This window comes from Oryza brachyantha, chromosome 9 (genome assembly GCF_000231095.2).
Source record: "Oryza brachyantha chromosome 9, ObraRS2, whole genome shotgun sequence".
Lineage (NCBI taxonomy): Eukaryota > Viridiplantae > Streptophyta > Magnoliopsida > Poales > Poaceae > Oryza > Oryza brachyantha.
Window position 1 is genome coordinate 13071695 of NC_023171.2, and position 14640 is coordinate 13086334.

A 14640-nucleotide genomic window follows, 5' to 3' on the forward strand; every position below is an offset into this window, starting at 1 on the left:
AATTATGGTGCCAAAAACACATTGTATTATTAGCACATGAGTAATTATTATTTATCTGTTTATATTATAAAATGTTCTAATGCTCTTTAGATTTATATGAATACTAAAGAATCTATACACGTATATAAAACATATTCACGGTTCCATAGATAAATCTCACTAATACCAAAACATCTAATAATATAGAATATGGGAGTACCTTATTAACTATTATAAACTTAAAAAATATATTTATCTGATTTCTCGAGAGATACAGCCTCCGTCCTTAAATATAAGTATTTTTAGCACTATTCATAATATTGTTGTTATCATTAATCACTTCTTATTCAAGATTTTTTCCATTTTATTTCTAACCCTCATCCATTCCTCGTCATTAAATGACATTGTATTTGTTTTTTCTTCGCAACTTTCGTTCTCGCTAAATAACCTAAAAACATTTATATTTTGTAACGGGGTATTAGCTATTAGGATGAGTCAAGACGGGTTAAATCTCACAGTAGTATTCAATACATCCCAAAATAAATTAACTTCTAAATTTTTAATATCGTCTCAAAATAAATCGACTTCTCCGGTCTTATTAGCACTGACAGGAAACACTTTCACTAAAAACATCCAAATAGTCCAATCGAACTCGCTTCATTTCCAAAAGCAGGCAAAACCCCACGAACTCCCCCCGCTCTTCGGCGTTTCGTCTCCCGCGGCGGAGCTCTGCCCCAACCGCCGGCCGCCTATCTCGACGGCGGATCGCCCCCGCCCCTCCGGCATGTGCTCCGACAAAGACGAGCTGCTGGACGCCGCCGCCGCCGACGACGACGACGCCGAGTACTACTACTGTAGCGACGGGGAGTGTGGCAGCGGCGGCGGCGGCGGGAGCGACGAGGGCCGCGACGAGCTCGTTTCCGGGCGCGACCAGGTGGTGTGGATTGTGATCGATGCCCCTGGTGCTAGCTCCTCGTACGTTTGGCGCTCTGGCCGAGAGGCCTTCGTGTGCTCATGCCTTGGGAGTGGCGCGATTAGCTGTGATGAATTTTGGTGATTAGTGACTTTGATGTCGATCGGTTTTGGGAGCAAAAACCCTGCGAGCCCTGTCGTGATTGCTTCGAGGGTTTTGAGCGGACAGGTGCAATGCAATGCGATGGTGCCATGGTGGGTGTATGTAGTTGCAGAGGCAAATGGTTATGAATTTTCTGCCTTACGTGTAGCAAAACATTCATCGTTTCAAAACAAAAAATGGTAGCAAAATACTCATCAAGGAGGTCGATAGATATGGTGTTTATCCACAGCTTGTACTACTTCTTTTTTAGAGAAAGAGGGGTAACCTCTCCCATTTCATTAAGAGAAATGCAGCATTATGCATAGCTAGCATCGATCAATTGGATGGCTGTTTTATCTTCTCTACAGATTGAGGCTGATATTTTCCTACTCTGCATTATATGTCCTTAACATAATTGTGCTTTGCTTCTTTCTCTTTCTATATTATTGTATGCTTGGTGTCAGAACTAACTCAAATTCGGTCTCTCTTGTGTTCGTTTTTCTTATGAACAGAGATATGTTGTGTTAACCGAAAAAGATATACACGAGCGACAAGAGGAAATGATAAGCCGCGTCTCTGCCATATTTTCGGTTCCAAGGGAATCAGCATGCGTCCTCCTTTGCTGCTACAAATGGTCAGTGCTGCCACCTAATATATGTGGCTTGCCATGTCATGTGTGAGATAAAGTTCCATGTTCGAGCAGCTCGTCCCACACTACTGTTATTTATTCTGTTGTAGTGAATTTGAGAAGCCCGTCTCATGGAAGCTTCTCTGATTTACAAGATGTACTGCAAATGCTTTGCATAGCTATATGTATATTTAAATAGCATTTTCTTACTGCTGGCCTGCCGCAAAGGAAGGATGCTTTTGAGCTAAACTAGAAGATCCTCATCTATGTTATCAATGTTATCTTTGTTTTGCTGGGCAGGAGTATTAGCAAGTTAAGTGATGACTGGTTTGCAGATGAAGAAAATGTCCGCCACTCTGTTGGCTTACCAACAAATGTTGTTTGTGTTCCTGATTGTCCTAAGGTAGAATTGCGTATCTAAAATGTATGGAGCTTCATTGTTTTTTTTTTAATCTTATCAATGGTAGCATGTTGTAATTTCTAATCATTTCTTTGGTTGCAGCTAACTTGTGGAATATGTTTTGAAGGATATGCTGCAAATGCAATGAGCTGTGCTGGTTGTCCTCATTTCTATTGTCATGAATGTTGGGAAGGTCTCTCTATCACTCTCCATCTCTCATGCTTACATTACATGTTCTTTGTGACTTTTAAGTTTTGTTAGTTTACTTGTAACATTATGAAATTGATTGCTATTGCAATTATAATAATTGATATATGACTTTATATTTCTCACTTTCGGTAGTTTGTAGCCTTCTTGTTCTTACAATAATTCTGAAATTTATGGTGCTAACCTAAGGTAAAATTTCAGGGTATATTAGTGCCGCAATAAATGATGGTCCAGGGTGTTTGGTGTTGCAGTGCCCCGAGCCATCTTGTGATGCAATTGTTCTTGAAGACATGATTAATAGTCTGACGAAAAATGAGGATAAAGTGAAGTATGCACGATTTGTATTATGGTCATATATTGAAGGTAACAAGAAGGTAATTTTTTGAAGTACTCAACACTTGTAATGGTTCACGTTATCTTTCTCCCAATTATGTTTGTTCAAACTTACTGTATTGCCCATCAGTTAATATTTATTACTTTAAAGTTGGCATAGACTCATTTTTTATGCCAAGTGTCATTGTCACCCTAAAAATTTGTTAAAGACTTATTTCTGATGTAATATAAATTAAATCCTGCAGATAAAATGGTGTCCAGCTCCTGATTGTACCTATGCGGTTGAGTTTCTTGGTGATAGGAACTATGATATCTCATGCAAATGCAAATTCAGTTTCTGCTGGAATGTGGGTATTTCTTATGTTTATTTATTTATTTACTTGTATTCATTTTTAGATTGATTAGTTTACATTACCAGTTAAGCCTCTGGTAAAAAAAATGCAGTGTGGAGAGGATGCTCATCGGCCAGTTAGCTGTGACACAGTCTCAAAGTGGATACTAAAGAACAGTGCGGAATCTGAAAACATGAATTGGTTTGTCACACACATGATTCCCTTTTTATTTTTGTATTTGTTACTTAGAGTTTGTTTTACTTTATCCTTTCCAACTTGAATATTTCTTTTTGTAAAAGACTTTTGCCATTTTAATTTACTGAGTACATAAGGGAAAGCTGGAAGCTGTTTCTCAAATGTTGTTTCCCCCCAGGATACTAGCTAATTCTAAGCCCTGTCCAAAATGCAAACGACCTATAGAGAAGAATCAGGGATGCATGCATATGACATGCAGTCCTCCTTGTAAATTCGAGTTTTGCTGGTAAGCTTCCCTCTTTGCACATTTGTTTTGATGGTGATGGTGTGCATCTTGCATTGAAATTGTTTTGTCTTTGGTATGATCTTCCACGGTTGCAGGTTATGCCTAGGTGAATGGTCAGGTCATGGACAAAGTACTGGTGGCTTTTATACCTGCAATCGTTATAAATCAGCAAAGAAAGAAGGCTTGGTATATTTCATCTTTGACACTGTATTGTGCTTGTGCAAGAAGAACCATGTACATCAGTACATGGGATTTCTTAAATTATGTTACCATTGCTAGAATAATAATAGCTAGCTATTGGCATGCTACCTATTCGTGTGTTCCTTTCATTCCTTTATACTACTTTGCTGTGTTTCAATTTATCTGTTTACCTTCGTGCCAATGATCTCTTCTGGTACTTCCCCCATGTGGCCATGTTTCAGTATGATGAGGCTGAAGCAAGGGGAGAGAGAGCTAAAAACTCACCTGAGAGATACATGCACTATTATGAACGCTGGGCATCCAATCAAACAGTATGTGTGCATCCAATCAAACAGTCTGTAGGATACAGAGGCATTGTGAAGAGTCTTTATCTGATCTTTATGATATTCATGCTTCTATATTCCCTTTTGATTTTATATGAACAATGCAATGTCTTGTGAGTTCATTAGGTTGGTTACTTTTAGTTTTGTTGACTGTATTTTTGTTTAGAGATATAAGGATCTAATTTTATGTTGTTGCTTCAAAGTACAGGTTTTGGCACTAATGTCGTTAGCAATTATTGTATACTTTATTTTCTTTTTATATGTATCATCGATATTATTAGTAAAGCATACTTAGTGCTTTATTTTATATTTAACTTTTGCATACTTCCATAACAGTTTGCCACAATGCATGCGTAATGTGAAGGGTCTACATAAATATACATTTTAACTGTATGATGAACTATGATTCGTGAATTTTATGTATGATGCATTGTCTGTTTACTTTTCCCTGTTGGCAGTCAAGGCAGAAAGCACAAGCAGATCTGCAAAAAGTTGAAAATGGAGATGTAAGTTTTACATTAAACCATGCATACAGGCTACAGCATTTGTGGGTCAGGGCACAAGTTTGATTTTATTAATACCTGTAGCAAAATCCACTGTTTTGGCAGTCCTTTGTCAGTTGTCAATACTTCCGTTTGGACTTCTTTGGTGTTAAGTTTTGTGTTTAACTATATTCTCATGTGTATAGCTTTCAAAGTTAAGTTATGTACTTGGTATACCAGAGACCCAACTAAAGTTCATACCTGAAGCTTGGTCACAGGTTAGATATTGTGAATCATTTTAATTGCCCATTGACTGTTAATGCAATTTATTTTTTATTGCCCATTGACTGTTTGTGTAATCTACATGTTCATTATCCACTGTGACAGATTATTGAATGCAGACGAGTGCTGAAATGGACTTATGCTTATGGGTACTATCTACACAACAAAGCAAAGAGTGATTTTTTTGTGTACCTCCAAGGTAGTAGATAATTTTTGCCTTGCAATTTAAGGGTTACTGCAACTTTTATGATCATACATGTTTAAAATTTACAGGTGAAGCTGAGTCTGAATTGGAGCGTCTCCATAATTGTGCAGAGAATGAAATGCGTGCATTTTTACCTAAAAAGGGTAAAAAGGAAAACAATGAGAATGAATCTTCTCGTTCATTGCAAGACTTCATTGAATTTCGTGTGAAGCTTTGTGGTCTAACAAGGTATTGCAGAGATATATTCCCTTATTACTACTCCCTCCATATTTTTTTATATGACGCCGACTTTTGGATTTACATTTGACTGTTTGTTTTATTCAAATATGCAAAATTATTAGTCATACTTAAAATTCCTATAATATTAAATCAAATTATAACAAATAAGTAATATTTATATGATTTATTTAATAAGACGAAGGGCCAAACGTAAATATAAAAGTTAACGGCGTCGTAGGGAAAAACATGGAGGGAGTATTAACAAAGTGTGAAGGTATTTGCAGTTAATTTTGTTTTACTTGGATTTGAAAGACTCGCGCTTGTAGTGTTGCTTATTGCATGCATGACGCAATGTAATATTTTCCAAACATCTGGGAACCACTCGATATGCCATGCTCCATACAGTGCCTCTATCTGAATTTTTTACATTTTAATCCTTTTTTAAATTTTTTTATAAATAGACCTCAAGAAAAACTTAATTGAGAAATGGATATTTTCACGGCGCCAACGTCCTTGGTGCCCAGGTTGAATAGGAGAGCGCCAATAATGTTGGCGCCACCTTCTGCCATATAGGCATCTCAGGCCGCACAAGTGCTGATGTGGTTGATGGTCGGCGTCAGGAGTTGCTATTTATGAGTATTTACAGGAATTATTGTTTTCTTTTAAAAAAACATGATCTAAGCTAAATTTTTCATTGCAGTGTAACCCGTAACTACTTTGAGAACCTTGTTCAAGCACTGGAAGCGGGCCTGGAGGATGTCGAGGCTACAGGCCAACCAGCTTCAGTCAGTACCTCCAGCTCCGCGAAACCACCCGCCAAAGGGAAGCTAGGACAGAATAAGGTGGCAAGAACATCATCGGAAGACCCAGATGGCAGATAGGCCTGTGGCCGCTGCACTTTCATCAACCCATCCTCGTCAGTTAGATGCGACATCTGCGGCAGTCGGCAGAGATAGATAGGTCGATGCAGTTGTGCAAAGGGATCTTCTCACTGGAATTCTGGTCAACCATGGTGCTTATTTGGCCGAACACTGGTGCTGTGAACATATGAATTAGACGCTCCCAAAGGATTCGAAATGGTGCTCACAGGAGATGTTATATTGTCAGAAATGCACAGTTTCAGAAATGCAGTGCAAGATGTTGGGACGAAGTTGGGTAATATACATAATACATGCGTGTTGTTAGCTGTAAATATTACTTCAGGAAGAAACTTAGGGAAGTACCATCGAGGAAAATGGTGCTCACAGGAATGTTATATGCTTGTCAGAAATGCACAATACATGTATAGACTTGTCAGCATTATGCTCTCAGAGCATTGCTAAAATTTCGAGTTTCGCAATTTTCCTTCAGTTTTAATGTGTAAAAACTGCAAACTGTTGCCCTCTGTTGAATGCTGAACAAAACCATGACGAGGCAGTGAACCGAGAAGAAAGACATCGATTATCTCCAAAAATGAAAAGGAAAAAACGAAGAAAGCCATCGATTGTGGGCTCGCTCTCCCTTTTGGCCCAAAGAAAATACGGCCCATTATGACTTAGCTGCGTGGGACCACGGCGCGCCACGTCAGCGTCAGCTTAAGTCCGTTGACTCGCCGCCTCCGTCAGTCTTCCCAGTAGCTCTCTCCACTTCTGCACTTTTCGAGCTCGTCGTCACTCGTCAGTCACCTGATCTCGCGGCTCGCCTCCGATGGATGCCGTCGCCTTCGCCGCCTCCCCAAACCCTAGCCACGGGCCATTCTACTCCTCCGCGCTGTTGTCCCCGCGGCCGCGGGCGGTGTGCTTCTCCGTCCGCGACCCGTGGCGGCGGCGGCTTCGCTCGCTCCCCGCGCTCCGATCGCAGCCCCCCGAGCCCGCGCCGGCCTCCTCCGCCTCCCACCACGATGTGGTGGTTGTCGGCGCAGGGATCATCGGGCTCTCCATCGCGCGGCACCTCCTCCTCCACACCCCGCTCTCCGTCGCCGTCGCGGAAGCCGCCGTCCCGTGCACCGGCGCCACCGGCGCAGGTACCCTCCTCCTCCCGCGCCGCCGTCTCCCTCAGTGCGCGTGAGCTTGCATGGAGAGTTGGTGTGTAGCCTGACCTCTAGGGTTTTGATGTTGGTTGGGGGGTGTGTGCGCTCGCGCAGGGCAGGGGTACCTGTGGATGTCGCACCGGACGCCCGGGAGTGACACGTGGGAGCTGGCGGTGCGGAGCAAGCAGCTCTGGGAGGAGCTCGCAGCCGAGGTGGATAGCCTCGGGGGAGGCGGTGCGCGGGAGAGGCTGGGGTGGATGAAGACAGGTAAAGCCGTGTGATGGTGAATTGTTATTTATTCAAATATGGTTGGAATTTGGATCTCAACTGATGAATCGTAGTGACGAAATTGCTTGATAGAGCGATTGTTACTTTATAATTGGTGGTATCACTACAGCAGCAATGAACGATGATGGCATCTCTTGTACTTTGCGGACCAGTAGAAGGCGTACTGTAACGCTGATACAGTAAACTGATTGAATTAACTGTGCTACATCAACGATGAGATGCCTTATCTGTAATGTGTTTACTGTTTATTATAATCTTAGTTCTCTGTGGCAGCCGGAGTCGGAATGAAATGTGAAATTGTGGTATCATTTTTGTTGAAGGAAGCTTATTAGTTGGGAGAACTTCTGAAGAGATGGCTACATTGGAGAAAAGGACCAAAGTTCTGTCTCAGGCAGGCATACATGCCGAATACTTGTCTTCTGCTTCATTGCATGCATTGGAACCAGAACTCTATGTTGGACAAGATGGGGGTGCTATGTTCTTGCCCGAAGACTGCCAGATTGATGCATTTCAGGCTGTCTCTATGATTGAAAAGGTTTGTTCTGCAGAATTTTGATTTTATATACGTGCAATTAGCAGTGGTCTCTAATATCTAACATTGTCTATGAATAGACCAATGGTTCTTATTCCTCAGAAGGGAGATATCTGGAGCTCTATAATGATCCTGCTGTGTCATTAGTAAGGTATCGAGGTCTTTTCTTTTCAGATATCTTATCTATACCACTTTAAATGTTGGTAGTGGCTGCCACTGACGTGTGGACCCATAATGCCAGAGTTGGGAGAGTGATGCAGTGCTAGAGTTGGGGGAGAGAGATGCAGTGGGAAATGTGAGAGGACCTTCTTTCCAAAATGTGCATGGTGCATTTTTTTAGAGAATGGAAATGTTTAGATGTGCATGATGTGACTTTTTATTTCACCTTTGGAGCTTTCAACATGCATGATGCGATTTTTTTTAGGAAATCCCATTGCAACGCACGGACATTCAGCTAGTACTAGATGCCTACTCGTCTATCAGTCATGCCAAACCGTCTCCCTCCATCTGCATTCCTGATAATTTGTTTAATTTAATGCAGATCAGAGACTACTGGAACAGTTGAAGCTGTCCAAACATCCAAGCACATCTTATATGGAAGAAAAGCTATTGTGATTGCTTCTGGTGCCTGGACTCGAACCTTATTGCATAGTTTTCTTGAACCGAATACTACATTGGATATTCCTGTGATGCCACGTAAGGTACATTGTTCATCTGAAATTTCTTGAATTTACAGGTGATCTGAAAATATTTGTATTGAAACAAGCCTACAACAATGACATGCTAGCTAAAATGAAATCATTACAAAGTTGACCACATATCTACATTTTTTCCCCTAATATAATACTAACATGATGGTTGTTTCTCTGTAATATTTAATAATTACATTTTGCTTGATGTACAAACTCAACATCTATGTATATTAGGGAAAAAGAAACTTCCTCTGTTTTTTAAACATTCACCAAGCCTCCATACATAGCTTTGACTATTACTCTTTCCTAACTGCATATTTGTAGAAATTATTACATTAAGAAATGTTCACATCTGTTTGAGAATGGTTTAGTAATGCTGCAGTCCTCATTTCAGGGTCATTTGCTCGTGTTGGAGAAATTTGACAAGCTTAAGCTAAATCATGGACTAATGGAGCTAGGATATGTTGGCCATCAAGTTGCTAAGTCAAATAGCACACCCATATCTTCAGAATCCAGTGAAGACAAGCATGGTGCTTTATCCATATCAATGACCGCAACAATAAATACAAAGGGAAATTTAATTCTAGGTAATTATGAACTAGGAAACTTCATCCCTTGTAACATGTTTTGTTCATGTGGATGAACCAAACCCCTTTCCATTTAGCCAACCTAAGCTAATCACAAAATGACAGATGAAACCATGCAAGATCATCAAATTTCTATGTTACAGGAAGCAGCCGAGAGTTTAAAGGTTTTTCCAGAGAAGTTGATAAGTCAATCCTTAAATGTATATGGGACCGTGCAGCAGAGTTCTTTCCTACACTGAAGAATGTTCATCTTGATATTAATGAGAACACTGAAATCAGAATCGGGCACCGCCCCTATAGTAAGCCCTTCTCATTTTAGAGCGACTAAGGAAGAGAATATTGCAAGTTTTTCAAAGATATTTCATTTTAGTGTTTTTTATGTAGTACTATTGGAAATAATATCTCATCTGTTTCAGTGCCCGATGGGAAGCCAGTTATTGGTTCTGTTCCTGATCTGCCGAATGTTTTGCTCGTGACAGGACATGAAGGAAGTGGACTTGCTTTGGTAAGGGTGTTGTATAAATCTGCTCCAGTTATTAGTAGTTTCCTCTCTTATTATTTATGTAGTTGAATAATCAAGCATAGGACATCCTCAGTCCTTGGTTCTCCTACAGAAATATCTTGTGTTATGTTCACTTGATTGTATTATTTTGTAGTTTATAGAGATTGGTTCTACTGTTATCTATTTTAATAAGATAAAGGAGTTGATGTTCTTGTGTTAAAATTTGCCTCAGGCACTAGGCACTGCTGAAATGGTTACCGATATGATTCTTGGGAATCCTGGAAAAGTGGACTTCTCGCCGTTCTCCATAAAAGGCAGGTTTTCAGGTAATTCTTTCAAACATTTTGTGATAAATGCATCTATGAAAATGCAATTGCTATCTTAATCATCGTCACGGCTTATCTTATTTGCAACATTCTATTACTATTTTCCCCCACTTGCCTTGTCTATTCTTAGCTATTTTCAAGTTGAGTTTCTTGAACAATTTGTATGAGGGAATAGTGATGAATATCACTATGAAGTGGCCATTTCTGGGAGATTCCACTGGAAACTGACTGTTAACTGTTCTAAAATTGCCATTTCAAGCATCTCTTTCCACAAAAATACCAGTTTCTATGTAGGATTGAACAAAATTGCCAATGTCTAGCTCATCATCCCCCCTCCAAGGTCATCCATGGCCTGCTGGTAGCCATAGCAGCACCTCTCTGTCCCGCAGCCTTCCTGGATAGACCTTCTTTCATGTATAACCGACTAACCGTACGAAGAAGTAATTCACCCTAGCTTCCAAACGTGACTGTTATACTGATTCATTTCATCTTAATTTAAAATTTTCAGCTGCTTTTTTGTGAGTTCTCATATTAAGTTCTTCATGCATTGTATTGCTTACTGTATGAACTTTGTTGGATGGGAATCACCATGATTCATATTGGCAGTTCATAGTGTAGATGAAACCTAAAAACACTTTTTGAATAAATTACATTTGGGTTTCTTTCACAGTTAGCTTTTTTTTCCTTTTAAATTTGGCAAAGTAATAGAACATCAAATTTTGGTAAGTGGATTGCATGTCGGCGCTTCCCTTACATGTGTCTATGTCTAAATCATGAATACAGATCCTATATGGAATGCCTTGATTCCATTACAAGGGATGATGCTACAGGGCTCGCTGCTTGATGAACCTTGTCATCTATGCAACTGAGATACAAGATCTCATTTCACCCTGATGCCCTCTACCCAGTAATCTGGTTTTTACATTTTTAGGTTGCCCACTGATGCGTTGTTTTTAGTTGGTTCCTTGATGAACTCCATAAGTAACTATTGCTCAGATCCTCCTTTCTGTTTCATGAATTTCCTTTGCACAGCTTACGACTGAGGGTGCTGAAATTTGCTTTTGAGTATCGTCGGGAAGCATTCCTCCAATCTGATCCAGATTTCATCATTGATTCGAACTCCTGATAGCTAATACGGCCATCCTGTTGAATATATGCACAATATATAAGTTATACCATTGAAAAATGTGTGTAAACTCCAACCATGAGAAAACATTGATGGGCAGCCATCAAATTACTGTTGCTTCCTAGGTTTCTTGTACACTTGGGCCGTGTTCGTCGGGGGAGGAGGTAAGTTAACTTATCCAGCGCGGAAAACGGAGTAATAGATTAGTACATGATTAATTAATTATTAAAAAATATGAAATATATTAATATGATTTTTTAAGACAACTTTCCTATAGAATTTTTTTTTAAAAAATACACCGTTTAGCAGTTTGGTAAGCGTGCGCGCGGAAAACGAGGGAGCTAAGTTAACTTAGCTGCTCCCCGAACGAGGCCTTGGAATAGGAAGATGTTTTGTTAAAAAAGAGTCTTAAGTAGAGTAGGCTTTTCCTAGAATTAAGCAAGTTTTGTGAAATGGGAATTTGTTGTTGATTTTCTTTGGATATAGCTACCGTAACAAATTTCTTTTGTGACCATTTGTAGTTTGGGGGGGGGGGGGGGGGGCAGAGGCAAGAGAGAGAGATATCTCATCAATTTTCTTACTGGAAACTTCGAAATTTGGTGGTTTTCTACTTTCTCAGACTTAGTTGATTTTGGGATTCAGTTTAAACGATCCAATCAGCTTAATACTACCTTGAGTTCTTCGGAAATGAGTTTGACTTGAGTGCAGTTCCAGGACCCAAAATAGCTACAGAAAGGCTTCAGAATTTTGCCGGTGAAAACTACACTCTTTAACATGGTACGATAAAATAGTCAAACGTTTAATTAGTTGGTTCGTACTGACCTTATCCGTGTCAATGTCCTGAATAATATCTTTAATCACTTGCTCAGTAAGGCCCAGTTCACCATCACCTAAAGCTTCCATTAATTCTTCCATTTCAATAAAACCATTACCATCTTTGTCAAAGAACTTGAAAACTTTAGGTAGGTATTCCTCATTGCTCATCTTTTTTATGTGAAGTAATACTGTTACAAACTCCTCGCAATCTAATGTTCCATCTCCATCTATGTCACCCTGGAAAAGGAAGAAAGTTGCCACAGCTTTCAGCACTGCGATACTTAGTTATGTCAATTTATCCATGAACCTCTGGTGTATTAATGTAGAATGCAATAGTCCACTTGGGTTGCAATCATGACATGTATTTAGTATTTAGACTTATGCCATAGCATTTACGATTGCATTTGTAATGCTCCTACTTGGTCCATTGTAATTCAGTTGCTGGTACCCCAGTTACTACAAATTATATAAGAACGATGAAAGATACTGCAATGGCAACGAATGTAGTAAGCACTCACAGCATCTAACAGCATCTTTATCTCCGCCTCTGGAACAGGATGACCATTTATCTGGAGCCCCAACTTCAGATCCTCAAGTGTCAAACTGCCACTATTGTCTTTGTCCATCATATGGAACATCTGAGTATATTTGTCCATCTCCTCCACCGGTAAATTCATGGCAACGACCTTCATCGGCAGATGCTTCACAGTGAGGAAGTGTAACTCTTTTTGAAGAAAACAAGAATAATAGCAGCAGGTTTCTCTGCAACTTACTCCAAGTGCCTTCTTTTTGAACTTACTCATGGCTGAGAATTGCTTCAGCCTGGATCGAACCACCTCTCCAAGCGATACGTTTGGAGCCTTATCGGCATTCTTGAGCCAAGGATGCTCTGTTTTGCAGGAGGAATAACAATTAACAGTCTTGAATTCAGTATGTAGCGCTGCTTACTGTGCATTGTTAAACTCTCCCTTTTTATCACAATAATGTCAAAGGCATAGCGAAATTTATAGCTTTGGATATGGATGTGAACTTGAATTTGAACTTAATGAAGGTCTTTGTTACCAAGCACTTCCTTTGCTGTCAACCGGGTAGAAGGATTCGGGTCAAGCATCTTCCTGACAAGGTCCTTTGCATGCGGGGACACCTTGGGCCATGGCTCCCTGTTGAAGTTGATCCCACCCTGGAGTATCGCCGTCACGATTCGCTCATCATTATCTGCACATCAAGCAATCAGCACCAGCAACTGTCAGAGAAGCAACCTGTGATGCTGCAATGTCCATAGGCATTCGATCGATCACATTGTGCTGCCATTTGAAGAAGAAAAGATCAAACAGAGAAGCATCATTTTTTTTTCACTTCACCTCCCCAGAAAGGAGGGACTCCGCACAGCAGGATGTAGAGGATGACGCCGGCGCTCCAGACGTCGGCTTCTGGCCCGTAGCTTCTGTTGAGAACCTCTGGTGCCATGTAGTAGGTGCTGCCAACCACCTGGGTGAATCGATCTCCTGCAGCCAGGTAATTGAGATGATCAAGTACTTTTTTTTTGCTGTGCATGCATGTCCAGTGCTTGATCAGATCACATCGATCTTGGACAAATTGACAGGATGTGGTGTGGCTGAGTACCTACCTGGCTTGAAGAACACCGAGAGGCCGAAATCGATGGCCTTGAGAGGCGAGTCCTCCGACGTGTTGGCGAACAGGAAGTTTTCTGGCTTCAGGTCCCTGTGCATCACCCCGTTCTCGTGGCATAGCTGCATGCAACATGCAACGTCACCAAGTGGCGCCGCGTGATCGATGAACAGGCAATGGTGCAAAGAATCGATGCGCAGAGCGTGCCTGGACGACGCCGACGATGGTGCGGGCGAGCTTGGCGGCGGCGCGCTCGGTGTAGTGGCCGCGGGCGAAGATGCGGTCGAAGAGCTCGCCGCCCTCGCAGAGCTCCATGACGAGGTGGACGCCGTCGGGGTCCTCGCAGGCGTCGCGGAGCCGCACCACGGCGTCGGCGCCGGGGCCGCTCAGCGCGGAGACGCGCCGCAGGATCTCCACCTCCCGCCGCACGTCCTCCGCGTCGCCGCCGCACCGCCGGAGCCGCTTCCGGCGGATCGTCTTGCACGCCAGGGCCTCCCCGGTGGCGGCGTCGGCGCACCGCCGCGTCACCCCGAACTCCCCGCGCCCGAGCTCCGCGCCCAGCCGGTACCTCTCCGCGAACGCGCCCGCCGTCTTGACGTCGGCGGCGTCGCCGAGGATGGAGCCGCCCTTCCTCCCGCTGCATCTCCTGTAGTGCCACCTCCTCCCCTTCTTCCCCCCTTGCTCGCCGCCGGCGCCGGCGTTGCTGTCGTCGTCGGGGGAGCAGCACAGCGGGTCGTCGCGGCTGGTGACCGGGAGGATGGCCGCCGGCGCTCGGCCGCGGCCGAAGCGCAACATCCTGGTGGGAGCCGCGAAGGCGGAGGAGCAGCCACCCATGGCGTCGCCGCCGCGGATGCTTGCTCCCGCCTCCGCCGCTCGTGTCAAAAGGGTCAAGCGCTCTTCCCTTCCCGCTTGGCTTGCCTTCTCCGCGCGCGCGCGCGTCCGGGGGAAGACGAAGCGACGGGTCGACGAGGCCGAGCCTGCGTGGTCGGCCGGCCGTTCGTATCGGCG

At 42.5% G+C, this 14640-nt stretch overlaps 3 protein-coding genes across 5 annotated transcripts; 2 read left to right on the forward strand and 1 right to left on the reverse strand.

Annotated features, from left to right (window-relative positions):
- Positions 1-725: 725 nt before the first annotated feature.
- Positions 726-6546, forward strand: LOC102721020 (probable E3 ubiquitin-protein ligase ARI5). 2 transcript variants are annotated; one of them, XM_040527569.1, is made up of 15 exons: positions 726-913; positions 1546-1667; positions 1962-2064; positions 2164-2254; positions 2470-2642; positions 2847-2948; positions 3025-3134; positions 3307-3414; positions 3510-3600; positions 3837-3926; positions 4397-4444; positions 4627-4698; positions 4808-4901; positions 4976-5135; positions 5827-6546. In XM_040527569.1, the coding sequence occupies exons 1-15, from the start codon at positions 764-766 to the stop codon at positions 6005-6007; spliced, it is 1695 nt and encodes a 564-aa protein (XP_040383503.1). In that variant the 5' UTR covers positions 726-763; the 3' UTR covers positions 6008-6546. The 2 variants fall into 2 exon arrangements, with proteins under 2 accessions (XP_040383503.1, XP_015696499.2); XM_015841013.2 differs by having other exon boundaries at positions 3046-3134.
- Positions 6547-6748: 202 nt separating this feature from the next.
- Positions 6749-13085, forward strand: LOC102721307 (glycine oxidase). Its single transcript, XM_040527489.1, has 10 exons — positions 6749-7128; positions 7249-7401; positions 7743-7957; positions 8035-8105; positions 8496-8655; positions 9041-9233; positions 9377-9532; positions 9650-9738; positions 9968-10061; positions 12560-13085. The coding sequence occupies exons 1-10, from the start codon at positions 6813-6815 to the stop codon at positions 12562-12564; spliced, it is 1452 nt and encodes a 483-aa protein (XP_040383423.1). The 5' UTR covers positions 6749-6812; the 3' UTR covers positions 12565-13085.
- LOC102721582 (calcium-dependent protein kinase 22) lies at positions 10770-14547 on the reverse strand. Of its 2 annotated transcripts, XM_015841267.2 has the most exons (8): positions 13840-14547; positions 13631-13754; positions 13365-13508; positions 13066-13218; positions 12777-12892; positions 12522-12689; positions 12010-12240; positions 10770-11204 (listed from the first exon to the last, which is right to left on the reverse strand). In XM_015841267.2, the coding sequence occupies exons 1-8, from the start codon at positions 14464-14466 to the stop codon at positions 11073-11075; spliced, it is 1695 nt and encodes a 564-aa protein (XP_015696753.2). In that variant the 5' UTR covers positions 14467-14547; the 3' UTR covers positions 10770-11072. The 2 variants fall into 2 exon arrangements, with proteins under 2 accessions (XP_015696753.2, XP_040383422.1); XM_040527488.1 differs by having other exon boundaries at positions 12522-12892.
- Positions 14548-14640: the final 93 nt, after the last annotated feature.

Excerpts from the sequence above, each read along its gene's own strand:
- LOC102721020 (XM_040527569.1), top strand. The coding sequence starts at position 764 with ATGTGCTCCGACAAAGACGAGCTGCTGGACGCCGCCGCCGCCGACGAC. Across the intron at positions 2,949-3,024 it reads AATTCAGTTTCTGCTGGAAT|CCTCTGGTAAAAAAAATGCA; the intron begins GTGGGTATTTCT and ends TTACCAGTTAAG. Across the intron at positions 3,601-3,836 it reads CAGCAAAGAAAGAAGGCTTG|TATGATGAGGCTGAAGCAAG; the intron begins GTATATTTCATC and ends GCCATGTTTCAG.
- LOC102721582 (XM_040527488.1), bottom strand. The coding sequence starts at position 14,466 with ATGGGTGGCTGCTCCTCCGCCTTCGCGGCTCCCACCAGGATGTTGCGC. Across the intron at positions 13,509-13,630 it reads CTCGGTGTTCTTCAAGCCAG|GAGATCGATTCACCCAGGTG; the intron begins GTAGGTACTCAG and ends ACCTGGCTGCAG. Across the intron at positions 12,241-12,521 it reads TAAAGATGCTGTTAGATGCT|GGTGACATAGATGGAGATGG; the intron begins GTGAGTGCTTAC and ends TTCCTTTTCCAG.
- LOC102721307 (XM_040527489.1), top strand. The coding sequence starts at position 6,813 with ATGGATGCCGTCGCCTTCGCCGCCTCCCCAAACCCTAGCCACGGGCCA. Across the intron at positions 9,533-9,649 it reads AATCGGGCACCGCCCCTATA|TGCCCGATGGGAAGCCAGTT; the intron begins GTAAGCCCTTCT and ends CATCTGTTTCAG. Across the intron at positions 9,739-9,967 it reads AAGGAAGTGGACTTGCTTTG|GCACTAGGCACTGCTGAAAT; the intron begins GTAAGGGTGTTG and ends AATTTGCCTCAG.